The sequence below is a fragment of the Dicentrarchus labrax genome, unplaced genomic scaffold (genome assembly GCF_905237075.1).
Source record: "Dicentrarchus labrax unplaced genomic scaffold, dlabrax2021, whole genome shotgun sequence".
NCBI classification, from domain to species: Eukaryota; Metazoa; Chordata; class Actinopteri; family Moronidae; genus Dicentrarchus; species Dicentrarchus labrax.
In genome coordinates, this window is record NW_026136717.1 from 13834467 (window position 1) to 13849575 (window position 15109).

Below are 15109 nucleotides of genomic sequence, written 5' to 3' on the forward strand. Positions count from 1 at the left end.
TATCATTTATTAGTATGCATCAAGAAATCAGAACAAGACTGGATTGTTTCAATATTTTAATACACTTGAGCATGTCGGCTGATTCGGTTTGGCGACAGTAAAACTGAAGCCGCAAACAGCAGAAAACCCTTAAAAGAAACCCCAGAAACAAAACTGTCCCAGTCAGTCAATTTAAATACAAAGAGCATGTCACATTGGGTTCACACAGTCGAGCAGTAGATGGATTCAAAGCCGTTGTAGTCGCTGTATCCTGATGCGGTTATTGACAAATAACTTAAGTTTGTGCTCAAAAAAGTCAAATCCTCAAAAGAATGTAAGTTTGGTTTGATTAAAACTCTTGTGTGTTTTTTTTTCCTGGCTGTAAAACTGAGGCCTCATTTACAAAGCTGCAGTTTGATTTTATCTGCACCTTTTTAATAGTGTAGTTTTCAAACTGTCACAGTGCGTCATGTTACACAAATATGATCAAATATACTGCTTATAAATTACAGACAATATGTCGCGAGAGTTCCCTCGACTTGTAACTATTGTACCGCTCCACTTTCCTGTAAACCCTGTTCATAAATGAGGCTCTCAGATTACCATTGAAGACACACGTGGTTTCATAAAGAGTCTTTGAAAGGCTTTTAAAAAGCCTGCAGTAACGTTTCAGGAGTAGAGAACTCGTGGAGTGGTTTTTCAAACAAAAAGGGTAAAAGTGCAAGTTTTCAAAAGGAGTGAAAAGGAAAAGAGTGAAATACTACAACTCTTGACTTTACTCTTAACTTTTTTTTTTTTTTTTTAGACGACCATGTTATTAAGGGAGATTTACGAAGTTGGCTTATAAGTTACAGTACATCCATAATGTTTGGACCTGGACATATAACCTGTTGAAGATATAATATTTCCACCCAAATACAGAATTCACACATCTTCCAATTATAGCTGTAGAAAATGAAAAGTTAAAACAAAAATCAAACACAATCACAGAGCGTTGGCATTGATTTGAGATCCATAGGATTTCAAAACTTTTAACACTCACAAGTTTCCTTTAATAGTGCTGAAGTCTCACCTACTTACCATTAATGTCGAAGCTCGACAAAATGCCTCCTGATGTCGCCGTGTATAAAAATCTTGGTTCTCTAGTTTGACATGGTCAAAAAATATAGACCGAGATCAGTAAACGTGTAATTCCTTTTTTTAAAAGAATACTGCGAGCTGAAACCCAACACACTTGACAGTCCTCCTATGTAAGGTCCAAACAGGAGCTACTGCATTAAAAAAAAAAAAAAATAGTTCCTTGATAAAAAGGTTCCAAGAATGGCACAAAGAAAGAAATGAGAACAGACAACCCAAAAGTCCCACATCGACTAATTTCAACCACCACCCTCTCCGTTCTTAAAAGGATCTGAAGTGTTGACACAGGACTTCATTTTGTTCAACCACAGCGTCGAGTTCATTCGATAGCCGCCGCGGTTTCACTTTAGGCTTTGTGGTTCACTGTACAGCTCAAGCCCTCCGCTGCATTAAAAAAATCAAAGGTTCAAGTAACCGACAAAAAACAGTGTCCAAACTGAAGCACAAGTTCTGAGGAAGACTTCTTCATGAATCCGCAATTGATCTTTCCCCAAAGTCCCCCCCCCCCAGCACTTGTGTCCCTCAAGTCCTCCTCTCTAGTTTTGGTGGAACTTGAAGTGGAAGCTGCCGCCAGACTGAAAGGGGTCGAAGTGGCCAAAAGGCCAGCCCTGTCCTCCGCCTTGCTGGTTTTCCGGGTCCAGGGGATCCTCTCCTGCGTCAAACTTCTGCCTCATTTCTGGCAAGACAATGGAAAGAATGAAGGGACAAATTTAAGACAATGAAAGATAAATGGTAATTCTAGCTCTAGCAGCAGTGTGCACTAACATTTAGTATTTGGTCCTGTGGAGATTTATGCTTTTATAACTTACTTTATCGGCCTGTTTTCATTCAAAAGCATTCAAGTATTTTGCGTTATGTTGTTCTATCAAGTTGCTGGATACCTGTTACCCCTCTGATTAAAGGAAAAGTTCGACACTTTGGGAAACACACATTCTGATTCTCTTGCCGAAAGAGGTAGAGGAGAAGATAAAAAAGAAATAGTTTGCCGCTTAGACCCCGAAACACCTTGAAACTTTTGTTTTTGTAATAATTAGTGAGCTTTTAGAAGGCTAGCTGTTTCCTCCTGTTTCCAGCTTTATCAGAATCAGAATTTATGCAAAGCTAACAAGCTGCTGGCTGTGGTCTTCATATTTAACACAAATTAGATAGCAGTAGTTTGCAAATGAACTGTACTAGAACTTTTTGGTAATTCTGCAAAGTCGAGACACTAAAACTGTACCTGCTCATTTCTTACTCTCAATTACTATCCACTAAATTCCTAAAGTGACAAAGTAATAGCAATCTCAGCTCCTGACCTGCGTCAGTTAGGACCTCTTTAGCCGACGCAATGTCGATAAACTTCTTTTCCGCTTCTTTCTTCTCAGTCTCAGACTGGAAGTTGTCCGGGTGCCACTGCTGCGCCAGCTTCCTGTACGCCTTGATGATCTCCTGCTTATTTGCGTTCCTGAGGAAAACAACGTTTGTGAGGGTTAGTTGGAGATCTGCTCGATAGAGTAATCTACAGTGACTTAGTGTTTGATGTCAGTCCAGAGGAAGTTAACACTAATAACACCGGTTGGAGCGGGTACCTGCTGACACCGAGGATCTTGTAGTAGTCCCTCTTGCGAGAGATTTTTAGCAGTTTCTGTGCTCGTTCCAGCCCTTCTCTGATATCCTGGTTATCGTCAAACTCTCTTGCTTCTTGGTAGTCCTCCACAGCTAAAGTAAAACACATATTACAAAATAAAAGTTTTTCTACCATACTTTTGCTCTGATTGGTTCTGAAAAATACAAAAAAAATATATGTTTTTTGAAAATTTGTTTTCTTTTCACAAGACAATAAAATCCCATCTGATACAATACATGATGATATACATTAATCCTGTATGTCACTAACATCGATTTGGACTGAACAAGTTGCACCTAATTTTATTTTGAAATGTAAAAAACCATGAAAGACTTCAGTCTACTAATTCATTTTGAATCTATGCTTTGTTGAATGTTTTAAGTATCAAATTAGTAGTAGAAAGGTCCAGTGTGTAACATTTAGGAGTTCTAGTTTATAGTTGTTTTCATTACTGTATTATATACTGTATTCAAATGTCTGCAATCTGCATCTTCACCACTAGATGCCACCGAATCCTACGCACTGGTCCTTTAAACTATAGAGAACCTGCTTAATGGGTGTCTATTTTTGTATGTGCATGCAAATGCAATATCTTCCTTTATACTGTAAGTGTGTACAGTCAATCAAAGGCACACAAAAATCTGCTTCCTGTTAACCCAGTTTTTCTTTTGTTACCCAAACAAGGATTAGGACCATAACAAACAACAAACATTTAGCCCAGTTTACTGCAGTTAATTGTCACTGAGAAGGTGAGTCCTCTTACCTCTCTCGTAGTCCTGGTTCATGATGTACGCCTCGGCTCGGTCTCGGAGAATGTTGGCGTTTCGGGGGTCCCTCTGGTGAGCTTCTGAACAAACGTCTATCGCCTCATGAGCCAACTTTACCTAAAATGGGGCAAGACAGAGGGATAAAGTGTTGGCAGAGTGTTTTGGATTGACAAGTGTGATGCCAACTGAAAATATGATTTTATTATAATTAATTATAACTTCTATATAATCTTCTGTTCTGTTTATTAGAGTCTACAGAGCCATTACATGTGGGCAACAATGTACAGATTCTCATTCTCTGTCTCACCTTGACAAAGCAGAAGCAGATCCTCTCTTTGGCCAGGTTGGTGTAGTATGGAACATTCGGCTCTGTCTTCATCACTGATTCGTACTTATCGATGGCTTCCTGATACCTAATTGTAGATACAGAGAAAAATCAGTAAGGGTAATTAATTAGTTTAGTTAGGTTGCAAGCGTTTATATTATATTAGAAGTGCACCAGTCCTACAGTAAAGTACCAACCTCTCCATGTGAATTAGCTCTTCTGCCGTGTCCAGCTGCTTGCTGAGCTTTTTCACCTGCTTGTAGTGGCTGAAACACTCTTTGTCATCCTGGTCGAGCTTCAGACACTCTCGGATGTGACTGCACAGACCAACAGATGGAGTGAAGAATAAACAGTGAGAAGCACATTTGGAATCCAGCAAAACAACAGAGGGAAACAGATGTTTTCGAGATGAAAATCATCTTCATTTGCATGACTCCGCCGACTGAATGAACGTAGTTTGTTTATTCCGGCAAACAAAGCTCACTTGAGTGACTCGTGGTGTTCTCCGAGGCTGTAGTGCAGCATGCTGAGCTTCAGGAAGGCGGCGCGGTTGTCGTTGCGTAGCCTCGTGGTCGGCGTCAGATCCTGGATGGCTTTCTGTGGATCCCCCATTCGTATGTAACATTCTGCACGAAGCTCCCGTGACTCAGGATCCCAAGGAGAGATCTGAAGAAAGAGTGAGCAGAGATGTGCACACTGATTCAGCTCCACCGCAAGATGCAATAATGGTAGATAAACCAACAACACAGCTAGGAACATACAGTAACAACAGACAACATGCATGCAAAGGGCTTTAAATGCAAATCTCAGCTTCCTTCTCCGTCCCAGAGCTGACACACACCTCAATGACTCTCTCTAGCACGCTGATGGTAGTGCTATAGTCCCCTTGGTGGTACGCAGCATTGGCCTCCTCCTGCAGCTCTTCCAGCTCGTTGGCTCTCATCAGCTGGTCCTGAGCTTCTTCGTGGTCTGACGAGCGCTGCAGCTAAAAAACAACAACAACAACAACAAAAAACAGGTGGATTCCTCCTTTAACCACATGCATTATTCTGGGGGTTTCAGGTAAAACATTGAACGGATAGAAGCGGCGATTTAGGACTTAAACTTACCACTGCTTCAAAGTCCTCTCTGGCTTCTTGTGTGTTGCCCTGCTTTAAAAGGATATTCCCTCTCTGCAACCTGGCCTGAAAGTGATAGAATATAAAGAAATTGGGGGGGGGTACATGGAAAAGATGAACACATGGAAAAGAGAACTACTTTCTTAAGATTACGAGTATTTCCGGTTGTGACCAGGTGAACTTACAGCTAGGAAGTCAGGCTTCAGCTGGATGGCTCTGGTCAGGTCTGGCAGGGCGGATTTGGATTTTCCCATCGCCAGGAACACAGCAGCACGCTTGTAGTAGGTCAGGTAATTCTTAGAGTCTCCCTCTGTAAAATGTCAAGAACACCCAATTTCAGTTTTGTACTCAAACACATGAATTTGTGGCAAGTAAGTGGGTGTATTTAAGTGTATGTGTGGAAGAGGACAGGTATTACTGTAGCAGAGACAGACTGAAAATGTCAAGCCAGTGGTGAGAGTATAAATGTGTGTCAGTGTGTGTGTGTGTGTGTGTGTGTGTGTGTGTGTGTGTGTAACCTTACCCACAGCAGAGTGGTAGTGGGACAAGGCTTCAGCCAGCTGACCGGCGGCCAAAAGTTTGCGGCCCATCTCCAAGTGGTGCTCGATCTCAACATGAGTCGCCCCCAAGACCCCTGTAACATAAAACAGTCCTTGAGCCCCACTGGAAATATATCACTGATAAAGAGGGTGCAACTAAATTATAACAGCAGACGGTGTTAAAGCCTAATTCTGTCTGTCCGTCAGGGTTGAGAGTCACAGCACTTTTAAAAGGACGTTTCGTATCATTAGGTCAAAAAACAAACCCACACACAAGTCACCACACAGTGTTTAATGTAAACACGAAGCCTACTGAACATGTTAATCCTCCATCGTTACTGAAGAGAAACTGAAAGTTAACTTTATCAATGTAAATCAATTGGCTCTGATATGGAGGAATGCAAACTCATTGTATCGTGTGTATTCATTTTTTTAACAGTAATTATTGTTTGCGTATTTATTTATTCTATTTTTTATTTAATGTTTTCATTGCTGCTTTATGTGTTTTATTAGTAATATGTTATATATGTTATTTCACTACTTTATCTGTATACATATCTAAGTTGATCAGTACTGTCTTTACAATCTACCTTTTGTAAGGACATTCGTGTGTATCTGTATGTCTGTTTCTCCTTGTTCTTCATGTATTCGTCAGTTTCTCAAGTTATTTTGAAGACACTCTTTACAACAAGATGGTGCATGTCAAGGGGCTTATCCTAAAATACAATTTGTTTTTATCAAAATCACAATATAGCATAAATACTGTATATCCCGATAGAGGATTTTAAATGATTAGTCAATTGACATAAAGATGAATCATCTACATTTTGACAAGTTGACACATGAAACAACACAACAAACAAACAAAACATGGCAAATATTCTGTTTCGTGTCTCTTTAGGGTTTTTTATGTTAATTCTAATATATATTCGGGTTTTGGACTGCTGCATTGTCTAGAAAATAAATGCTCAATCGACATACAATAAAAGCCTCATGCAGCCCTACTTTAATCCAGATCACTCATACCTAACATTTCACATTTGCATTTAGTGAGTGAACAAGTACACAATCATGTTTCAGTTCACAAATGTAACAACAGAGGTCAGGTGTGGAGTCCTGTTGACAGGGAAAGGGGCTCCCAACATAAAGCCTATTATTATTATTATTATTATTATTATTATTATTATTTCATATTATTCTGAGCTATTACAACAACTCTTAAATGTAGCTTTTAACAGCCTAAATCAGGTTGATATTAGAGGTTTGGCAGTGGCAGAGTCTCGGAGGGGCGGGACGTAACCTAACCTGCAGGTTGGTAAGCTAACGTTGGTGGTCGGTGTGAGGAAGAGGAGGAAGAGGAGGAGGAAGAGGGGAACTTTTAAAAGCTTAGAAACGTCTAGAAAAAGTTAAGAGGCAGCCTTTTAAAACACTTCATTTTGAATGTAAACATGTGAACGGAGCCTTTACCGTCCAGCTGGATGTCCAGGATGACACAGAGCAGTGACAGGGAGCACAGGACCCCGCTGAGTCCCGTCCGCCGACACGAATCCATCCCTGAAATTATTCTCGCTTCTCTTTCCTCTCGCACCGGAACCAGCGGACTTTGACGGCTCTGCTTTCGCGTCAGGTTAAAATACCGACGTGTGTCATTGAAACGGAGGTAGTCCCGGTTAAGTCTCCATCGTTTCCCTCTGCCCGGACCGCAGGAAACAAGCTACGACGGTGGTATATTTACGGTCCCGGCGTGAGGGTGTTCCGTGTGGCAGTAAGAGGCGCGCAGCTACAAAGGTTCCACTTGAAGACTGTAGCGATTTAACAGCACTTTCCTCCAACTTGACGGGGGCTCAGTGAGCTTTACGTGAACCTAAAACGCCTTCACGTTGCATGTTGATGGAGAAGCTGAACAGCTGACGGCCTGTCCACTGAGTACAGGAAACCTTTCAGCCTCTGGTATCGTCGTTCTGCCCTACCTCGCCGCGATTGGTCCACACGTCGCTTTTCCGCGTTCGTCTCGAAACGTGGGCTGCTCCGATTGGAGGGACTATTTTAACACGGATCTCATGTCCCTGCATGGGTCGGACCGGCATCATGTGCTGTTGTTCAGCGTGTAATTGCAGCGCGTTTCATGTAGATAAGTGCTGCACTTGGTAAACCCTGAAGGGACAATGAAAGTGTGGAGGAAAAAAAACAAACAAACTGAAACTCTTTGGCTTCTGTTAAATAGAAACTCAGTGTATCGTGTGCATTGTTTTTTTCTTTGACAGTAATTATTGTTTTATATGCATATGTGTGTTTGCATGGTCATTTTATTTTGTTTAGTGTTTTAATTACTGCTGCAATATGTTTAACATTAGTGATATGTTATTTATGTTGTCATTTTTTTATTAGTATGTAAGTTGAGGTATCATTATTATGTTTCTAATCAACCTTTTTTTTAAGTAAACTTAGCAATATGTGTATTTTTTCCTGTTCCTGCAGTTGCACTTTAAATTGAGCATATTTCATTAAAACAAATCTTTATATAAAAACAACTCAGTGTAACAAGTTTTATTCAGTAGTGAGTGTGTTTTAGAATATATTATTATCGTATAATGTATCACATAAATGCACAGCTTTTGGAACATTACAGTTTTTGTTGTTAATGTTTTGGTATGTATACTTGTGGAGAGGAATCCTAAATCCATTTCTATAACACAGCAGAATCTGCCTTTAAAGAAAATACAACTTATCTAACTTTTACTTAATTGTACAATGTAAATCTGGGTCATGAGAACATGAACTCAGTCTCCTCAGTGGTAGCTATGTCAACGTGCTGGTGCCTATCTCATTTGTGATCAGTACAATCATATCTTGACTACAAGAATACAAAATCAAACTGAAATGTTTACACATTTTATTGTGCACTATTGTAGAAAAACAAACAAGAAACCAAGACAATGAAGATAACTTGTCCTCCACCCTCTTTTCACATGTACTATCTATAAAACTGTACAAAACAACACACACATAAATCTGGATTATCACAGTTTTGACCTTCCCCTTACAAATGTCTAGAAGTGTGTCTGCAGATCAGCAAATGATTGGATTCCTTTGGAAAATAAGTGACTATGTAAAATATATTTTTGTCAACATCATCGGGGAAACATAAATAGAATCATTGCAATCATACAGTATGCGTGGTGACAAAGTGAAAAGTAGCAGAGCTTTTTACAACTTTTACAACTTCAATGCTATCATTACAATGCTATAATTTTTTTAACAGAATACACACTTGATATTGTGATTATATATACAATACATTTGATGGGACCTTTTCCACATACTTGCAGAGGGGGGAAAAAAAGCTCCATCTTAAGTGTAAAAACTGAGCATTTCAGATGCGTCAACAAAAACTGAGGTGAGGAAAAAGTTCATTTGTAAGAGATTAGATTTTTTCTTTACATTTTCATATCTTTGCTCAGACGTAAGCATTTCGTCCATAAGTGCTAGCAGCCACGCTTCTGGTCGGTGCAGCTCCAGAATAAACAGTTCCCCTGGTTTGATAAGGCAAAGGGCTGCAAAACGAGATGGACAAACAAAAACATCAGTCATTGAGGCTGGATGCCTTAAAATCCACAATACTGAAAGAATTTCACATTTTGTCATAGCAGAAAACCACAGGTGCTGCTAATATCATTAATGATGGATTTGTTCTATTAAATTGCCCCTGTAGGTCATGACACAGAAGCAGCTAAATGGAATTCAGCCGCCACTAGTTTTATTATTCACACCAGTCAAAATGTCTTCAGTGAAAAAGACCTATTCCTCAATGAAAGTATAAGAAGTGTATGTTATTCAGTCCCTTTTTTTTGTTTTCAGTCCTTGAGTCTCAGGCAGAAGTGTCTTTTATATTCAACCACTAGGTGGCTCCAAACTCAACATTCAAATCCTACACACAGTGGCTTTAATCGGACTAGTCAGGCATTTCTCACTCCAAACACACCTTACACTGGGGGCCCCTTTCACTTTCACCCCAACCTATTTCTTTAATGTGCCTCTGAGTGTCACAGCGATTTAAAACATATGTAACTGATCTGACTGAGCCAGAGGATCCTGTTTAATCCACTACCACCAGTTTTGATTTATACTCCACTTTTGAAGGCGCACTTTGTTATGACCTCATTCATCTTAATGACACTTAATGGATGTATTTTGCACAATTAGAACAGAGCCCATGCCCAAGTAAAACTTTCTATATGTCAGAAATAAAGGTGGGCTTATATGGGTGGCTTCTACCAACAGGTTCAGGTGATAATGTCCAATGAGAGCTGGAATTAAATTAATAAAGTGAATGAATAAAGTTCTTCCACAAGAAGGCTCCAGAGATGTTCAAGGTTTTCGAGGTTATTATCATGAGCTTATTAATTTATTGCATTATTTGTAGTTTGATCAATTTATTGATATATTGATACTTTTATACGTGTGTCATTGTTTTCATTAATCCATCTCTTTAACCTCAGATAGGAGTTTTTTACCTTGTGTTTAAAAGTGGATTTCAAACTTTTACATGTAGTGTGTGAAGGAACAGAGAGCAATGCAAATGGTTGTAAAGCAATGGATTAACTGTGACAAGCAACTGATAAACAGTAAACAATAAACAGGGACGTATTGGCACTATTCTCAGTCTCCACTCCTATGTCCCAGAACAATAAATCAATAAATTAATGATTATTACATGTTGGCAGACGGAGATGGATCAAACTGTACTCACTATTTTTCCTCTGTCCCCAATTTGCAGGAGCAGGTGAGACAAGCTCCTCCAGCGATGGCGAGCACAGCGGAGCACCAGCCGATGTAAAGTCCTTCTCCTATTTCATACCTGTGACACGGAGCAGAGTTTTATCTCATGTTGGGCCTTTTAGTCACCCCTCTCCACTCACCACCACCATCTTACCTTATCCCAGGATAGAAAGGGTCAAAGAATTCTTGAGTGATGTTGAAGGCGTACCAGGACACTGACACCATTGTGCACACACCTTTTGGCAGAAAAAGAACAAATCAAATATTCTTTAATCATTGAGAAAGCAGCAAGGAAGCTTCTAGATAGTTACATAGAGGTTCAAAGTCTTGCAGGAAACTAGGAGAAAATTTATGGATGATTGATTTGAACATGGAGTAAAACATGATTATAATTTATTAGTATTTTGGAAAGGGTCCTTTATTGTTTTATAGTGTATTAGGAGGTCATTACTGTCCTGAATGGTTGAGAAAGCAGAACTTTTCTTAACTTTGAACTCAATCTCACTGGTTTACTCTCCTAAAATACACTTTTAATGCATTTTTGTCATATTCGTTACCTTGAAGTATGAAAAGAACCCCAGCGGTGCCAGCAATCCTCCCTTTAAGAAGATAGTTTTCCCCTCCAGCCTTCGAACACTGTACTCCTATCAGGGCCGCCAGTAATCCAAAGGTGCCCAACACTATCGCTGTGATCATCAAGGCACGAGATGCTTGGATGTAACCTGAACACAGAGTGTAAATAAACAAAAACAGCCATTGAATTCATCCTTTTTTTTATTTACATCTGTCATGAGAATATGGCATGATTTGATGTTGGCCTATAAACCTTGTTCTGAACATTCAAAGGTCAACAGAGCAAAAGTTCAGGGTGTCCAAAGAGCCATAAAATCTTGAAATTGAAACTTTTACAGGCACTTTTTTTTTTATGGCATAATCATTTTTTCCCCCTGACAAAGCAACAGTGTTACAATTAAATAATCTGTGGTTGGTGTTGTGTGTATCACAAAGGCCCTTAAACTGTATTAATAAAATTAATTTTGTCAACATACCACTCAAAGCGAGCAGTGACGGGAACTCCCTGCAGTTATGTACCCCTGTCGAATCGGTCGCACAAGACATCCACAGGTTTTCATAGATGGTGGAGGTGGTGATGACGTTCCCGTCGACGGTGGACGTCTTCCAGTAACGGTTCGGCAGGGCGATCCCCACTAACACCCAACCAATGAACCCCAGCAGCAAAGCCACTACTTCCACAATTGGATCCATGACCCCTCCTCGGCCCAGCAGTCAACCAAAACGTATCTCCAGATCTCAGTTTAGTTAAATCAGTAAAAAATTATTATACTTAAATAAACATCAGAACAGATTTGGGTGTGATAGAAAAGTCGGTAAGTATCTGAGAGTGCGGTGTGTCTGGTCTGCCACTGTGCCACAGTGTGTGTGACCAGCTCAACAGATATGTGTAATGATTTATATGACTTGCTTTCTCTCCTCCCCCCTTCCTTTTCACACACACACTCAATCTTCGTCTTCTTCTCTTTTTTTCTTTTTTGCATTTTACACCCCTGAAACTGAACAGGTGTTTTTCGGCTCACGCTCAGGGTCCAATGGTCATCTGTCTGTCAACCATGTTTTCTTTCTTTCAAAATGCATGCAATTGATCATATTTGGCCTGATGTATGAGAAGATTCTAACAATTTGACAAATAAAGTATTGGCGACTTCTAGAAGTTTTTAATAGTCTTTTACTACTAAATTTTTATATTTGCGTCGTCATACCTCAAGTGTCACACTGAAGTGTCCTTATACTGCACACAGTAGTCTAAATAAGGCCAGAGTTGTTCGTTTTATTGTTTGGGTTTCAAAATCTCAAGGCCGTGAGACACAAGGTCAAAGTCACTGAGAGTCACACCCAGCATTTTGCAACATTTTGGAAAGGTACCAACATGTAATTGGCGTATTTGAGGACTAAAGTCACAGCTAACAGGAAATAACAAAGGTCTAAAGTTACCCAGTTCATCGTGTAGTTTCTGTGTTTGTGTGCCTTCATTAATAACCCTCCTGATTGCTGCCGGGTCAGCGTTGCCAAATCCAGGGCACACAGTTCACACACCGATAATATTACCATTTCAGACAAAGCCCCAAGTATATAGAGGCGAGGAGATTTGTAAACCAGCAAACTCATTTGTATAGAGGTCAAGAACGAGGTTGCAGAAACAGACGCGCAGTTCATCGACAATAAACCCGAAGTGTTCATCGCTTTTATGGAAGGAAGTGAGAGGTGAAGTGTTTGTAAAGGGACAGTTTGTTCACTATAAATCATCTGCACTGACACAGTAATCATTGCTAAATTTAATCAAAATCTATTTTTAACATTTTGAAAGAGGTGACAGCAATGACTCAAGACAATAGTGGCACATTTTGTAGATTAAAAAGTAACTAAAGTGCAGGATTAGAAACTTCAAACAATGCTTATCAGATTTTTTTTAATGATTAATATATTATATGTTTTGGTCTTGAAGTACTGTATGTTCCAAACTGCGTAACTATTTTTCGTCAATAGAGAGATTGTTAATCTAGTAAGAAAAACATGAATAAGGCCAACTGCTTAAGAGGCTGCTATTGTCGCGCAGTTACGACTGTTGAAATCAACTGATTACAGATGACAGCATTTTTCCATGATAACAATAAAGACTAGTACATGTAGCACTATGGAAGGGCCTAATCTCAGTCGCAGAGGAATTATATTAACGTGAATTTAACTCCAAAACTGAGTTTACATAAATTGTTATTTAAGGCTTCACTGTTTTGAACTAAGAGAAAAATATCTTCATTTGTGATTTTAACAATTTAGATGTTTCACTGATAATGAATGCATTTGAACAAATCCTTAATTATATTAAATGATTCATTTGAAACTAGCTGTTGTGTTTTCTTATATTAAACAGATGGCTCTGTGGAAAGTAATGTTGATCTGTTGATCCAACACTTCCAGAGTGAAATATCTCAACTATTGGATGGATTGCAGTCAAACTTTGTATAAATGTTCATGCTACCCAGAGTATGAACCATAATGACATCAGTAAACCCTTGAGATCACCTCAAACGCCACCGTGAGGTTGATATTTGTGGTCAATAAGATGGATTGCCATTCTCTACAAACCTAAATATGACCAATTCAATTTCAATTCAATTTTATTTGTATAGCGCCAATTCATAACAGAAGTTATCTCAGGACACTTTTCAAATAGAGTAGGTCTAGACCGTACTCCTTATAACATTATTTACAGACACCCAACAGTTCCCACCATAAGCAAGCACTTGGCGACGGCTGCAGGGAAAAACTTCTCTTTAAGAGACAGAAACCTCGGACAGACCCTTCGGCTCTAGGTGGGTGGTTGTCTGCCTAGTACTTTGATCCTTGCAAAACTAACGTCATTCACATCAGCCTCAGTTCAGCACTAATTTACAAATGTTAGGATGCTAAGATGGTGAACATGGTGAACATAATACATAACATGAGGATATTGACATTGCCATTGTGAGCATAAAGCTCCATAAAGCTGGGAGAAGGTGCGGATTCAGGCGATAATTCTTCACACTGTTTTCACATCGTCAAGCGTAAAATCCTTCATCTCAGTCACAGAGCAACTGTTTTGCTGGAAATAAGAATTAATTAAAAAGAGATAATCAGATTAAAATACTCCTCAGCAGAGCTCATGCATGACAGAAGGCAGAAATTCAAACCGCAGGTAAATCTAAAGTCATTGGTCTTGCTCATCTGCTTCACTTTCACCTGAGCTCCTCTGAAAACTGGATCCTGCCTCGCCGTAAATGTCTGATTTTATGGCCGAGCTGTTTGCAAAGCCCATTTTTACAACTCACTTGGCAGGGACGTAGGCTGCTGATGAGTTTGTGTTGTTAGATGCAAATGTCACAGTGGCTTCGTCTGTGAAAACAAAGTTTATGTGACTTTTAAAAAGTGATTCCTGGAATGAAGCCCATAACTTTTCCATGTGCTTTCCAGGAAAATAACTCATTAAACAGAGGTGGGATGAGCATGAGACACAGAGGACTGCACAGAATTAGATTAATACAACAGATGGAAAACTTCTAGCTTGCGATGTAGTCTTTTATTAAAAAAATATTTTATTATTTTACAACAATAGTAATATATCTTCATAATCATGAAGTGGACAGAGTGTGTTCAGAAGTTTGTTGTACTTTATATATATTTATTATTATATTATATTAGATATTTTCTCAATAGGCTTATGGTTACGAGCAATAGGGGTCCAGAACAGTTTCGATGTTGTTTTTATGCGTTTGAAGCGCTCTGTTAGAAAAAAGGGGATGTCACTCACTTCTTTGCACCAATCAGAATGTAGCGATATTTAAATCAAAACGTGATCACTGTTGGTGGGTTGTTGCTTATGTTGCTAGGCAACTTTCAATTATATCTGAGAAGACCACACCCTCACAATCCTGATGCAGCAGATTATCTGGGTTCATGAACTCTATATTGTTTACTAAAAATATTGTTTATTCAGGAATATTTAATATTGCGTAGAAAACTTAAGATTTCAAACCAAGTGTTATGGGGCTTTAACATTTTTAACATTGTTAGCATGTGAACGTTTGCTAATTCGCCCATTAGCTGATGGTATCAAACGTTTTGCAGGTATTCGGTTATTGATGATAGAAAGAGACCAAAAGGACTACAAATTCCTCCTGGGGTAAACATGAATGTGTGTATCGGGTTTAATAGCAATCCATCCAGTAGTTGCAGAGATATTTCAATCTGGAACAAGTGGTGCACCGACTGACCTACTAACAGACCACCCGTAGAGCGATGGCGCT

At 39.3% G+C, this 15109-nt stretch overlaps 2 protein-coding genes across 2 annotated transcripts; both read right to left on the reverse strand.

Moving 5' to 3' along the window:
• Positions 1-43: 43 nt before the first annotated feature.
• dnajc3b (DnaJ (Hsp40) homolog, subfamily C, member 3b) lies at positions 44-7430 on the reverse strand. Its single transcript, XM_051428962.1, has 12 exons — positions 6939-7430; positions 5456-5566; positions 5118-5242; positions 4924-4998; positions 4656-4799; positions 4299-4480; positions 4012-4131; positions 3797-3902; positions 3486-3606; positions 2685-2814; positions 2412-2560; positions 44-1792 (listed from the first exon to the last, which is right to left on the reverse strand). The coding sequence occupies exons 1-12, from the start codon at positions 7021-7023 to the stop codon at positions 1653-1655; spliced, it is 1488 nt and encodes a 495-aa protein (XP_051284922.1). The 5' UTR covers positions 7024-7430; the 3' UTR covers positions 44-1652.
• A 917-nt stretch (positions 7431-8347) lies between these two features.
• On the reverse strand, positions 8348-11700 carry cldn15a (claudin 15a). Its single transcript, XM_051428963.1, has 5 exons — positions 11300-11700; positions 10808-10972; positions 10405-10486; positions 10222-10329; positions 8348-9025 (listed from the first exon to the last, which is right to left on the reverse strand). The coding sequence occupies exons 1-5, from the start codon at positions 11514-11516 to the stop codon at positions 8929-8931; spliced, it is 669 nt and encodes a 222-aa protein (XP_051284923.1). The 5' UTR covers positions 11517-11700; the 3' UTR covers positions 8348-8928.
• Between the last annotated feature and the right edge of the window lie 3409 nt (positions 11701-15109).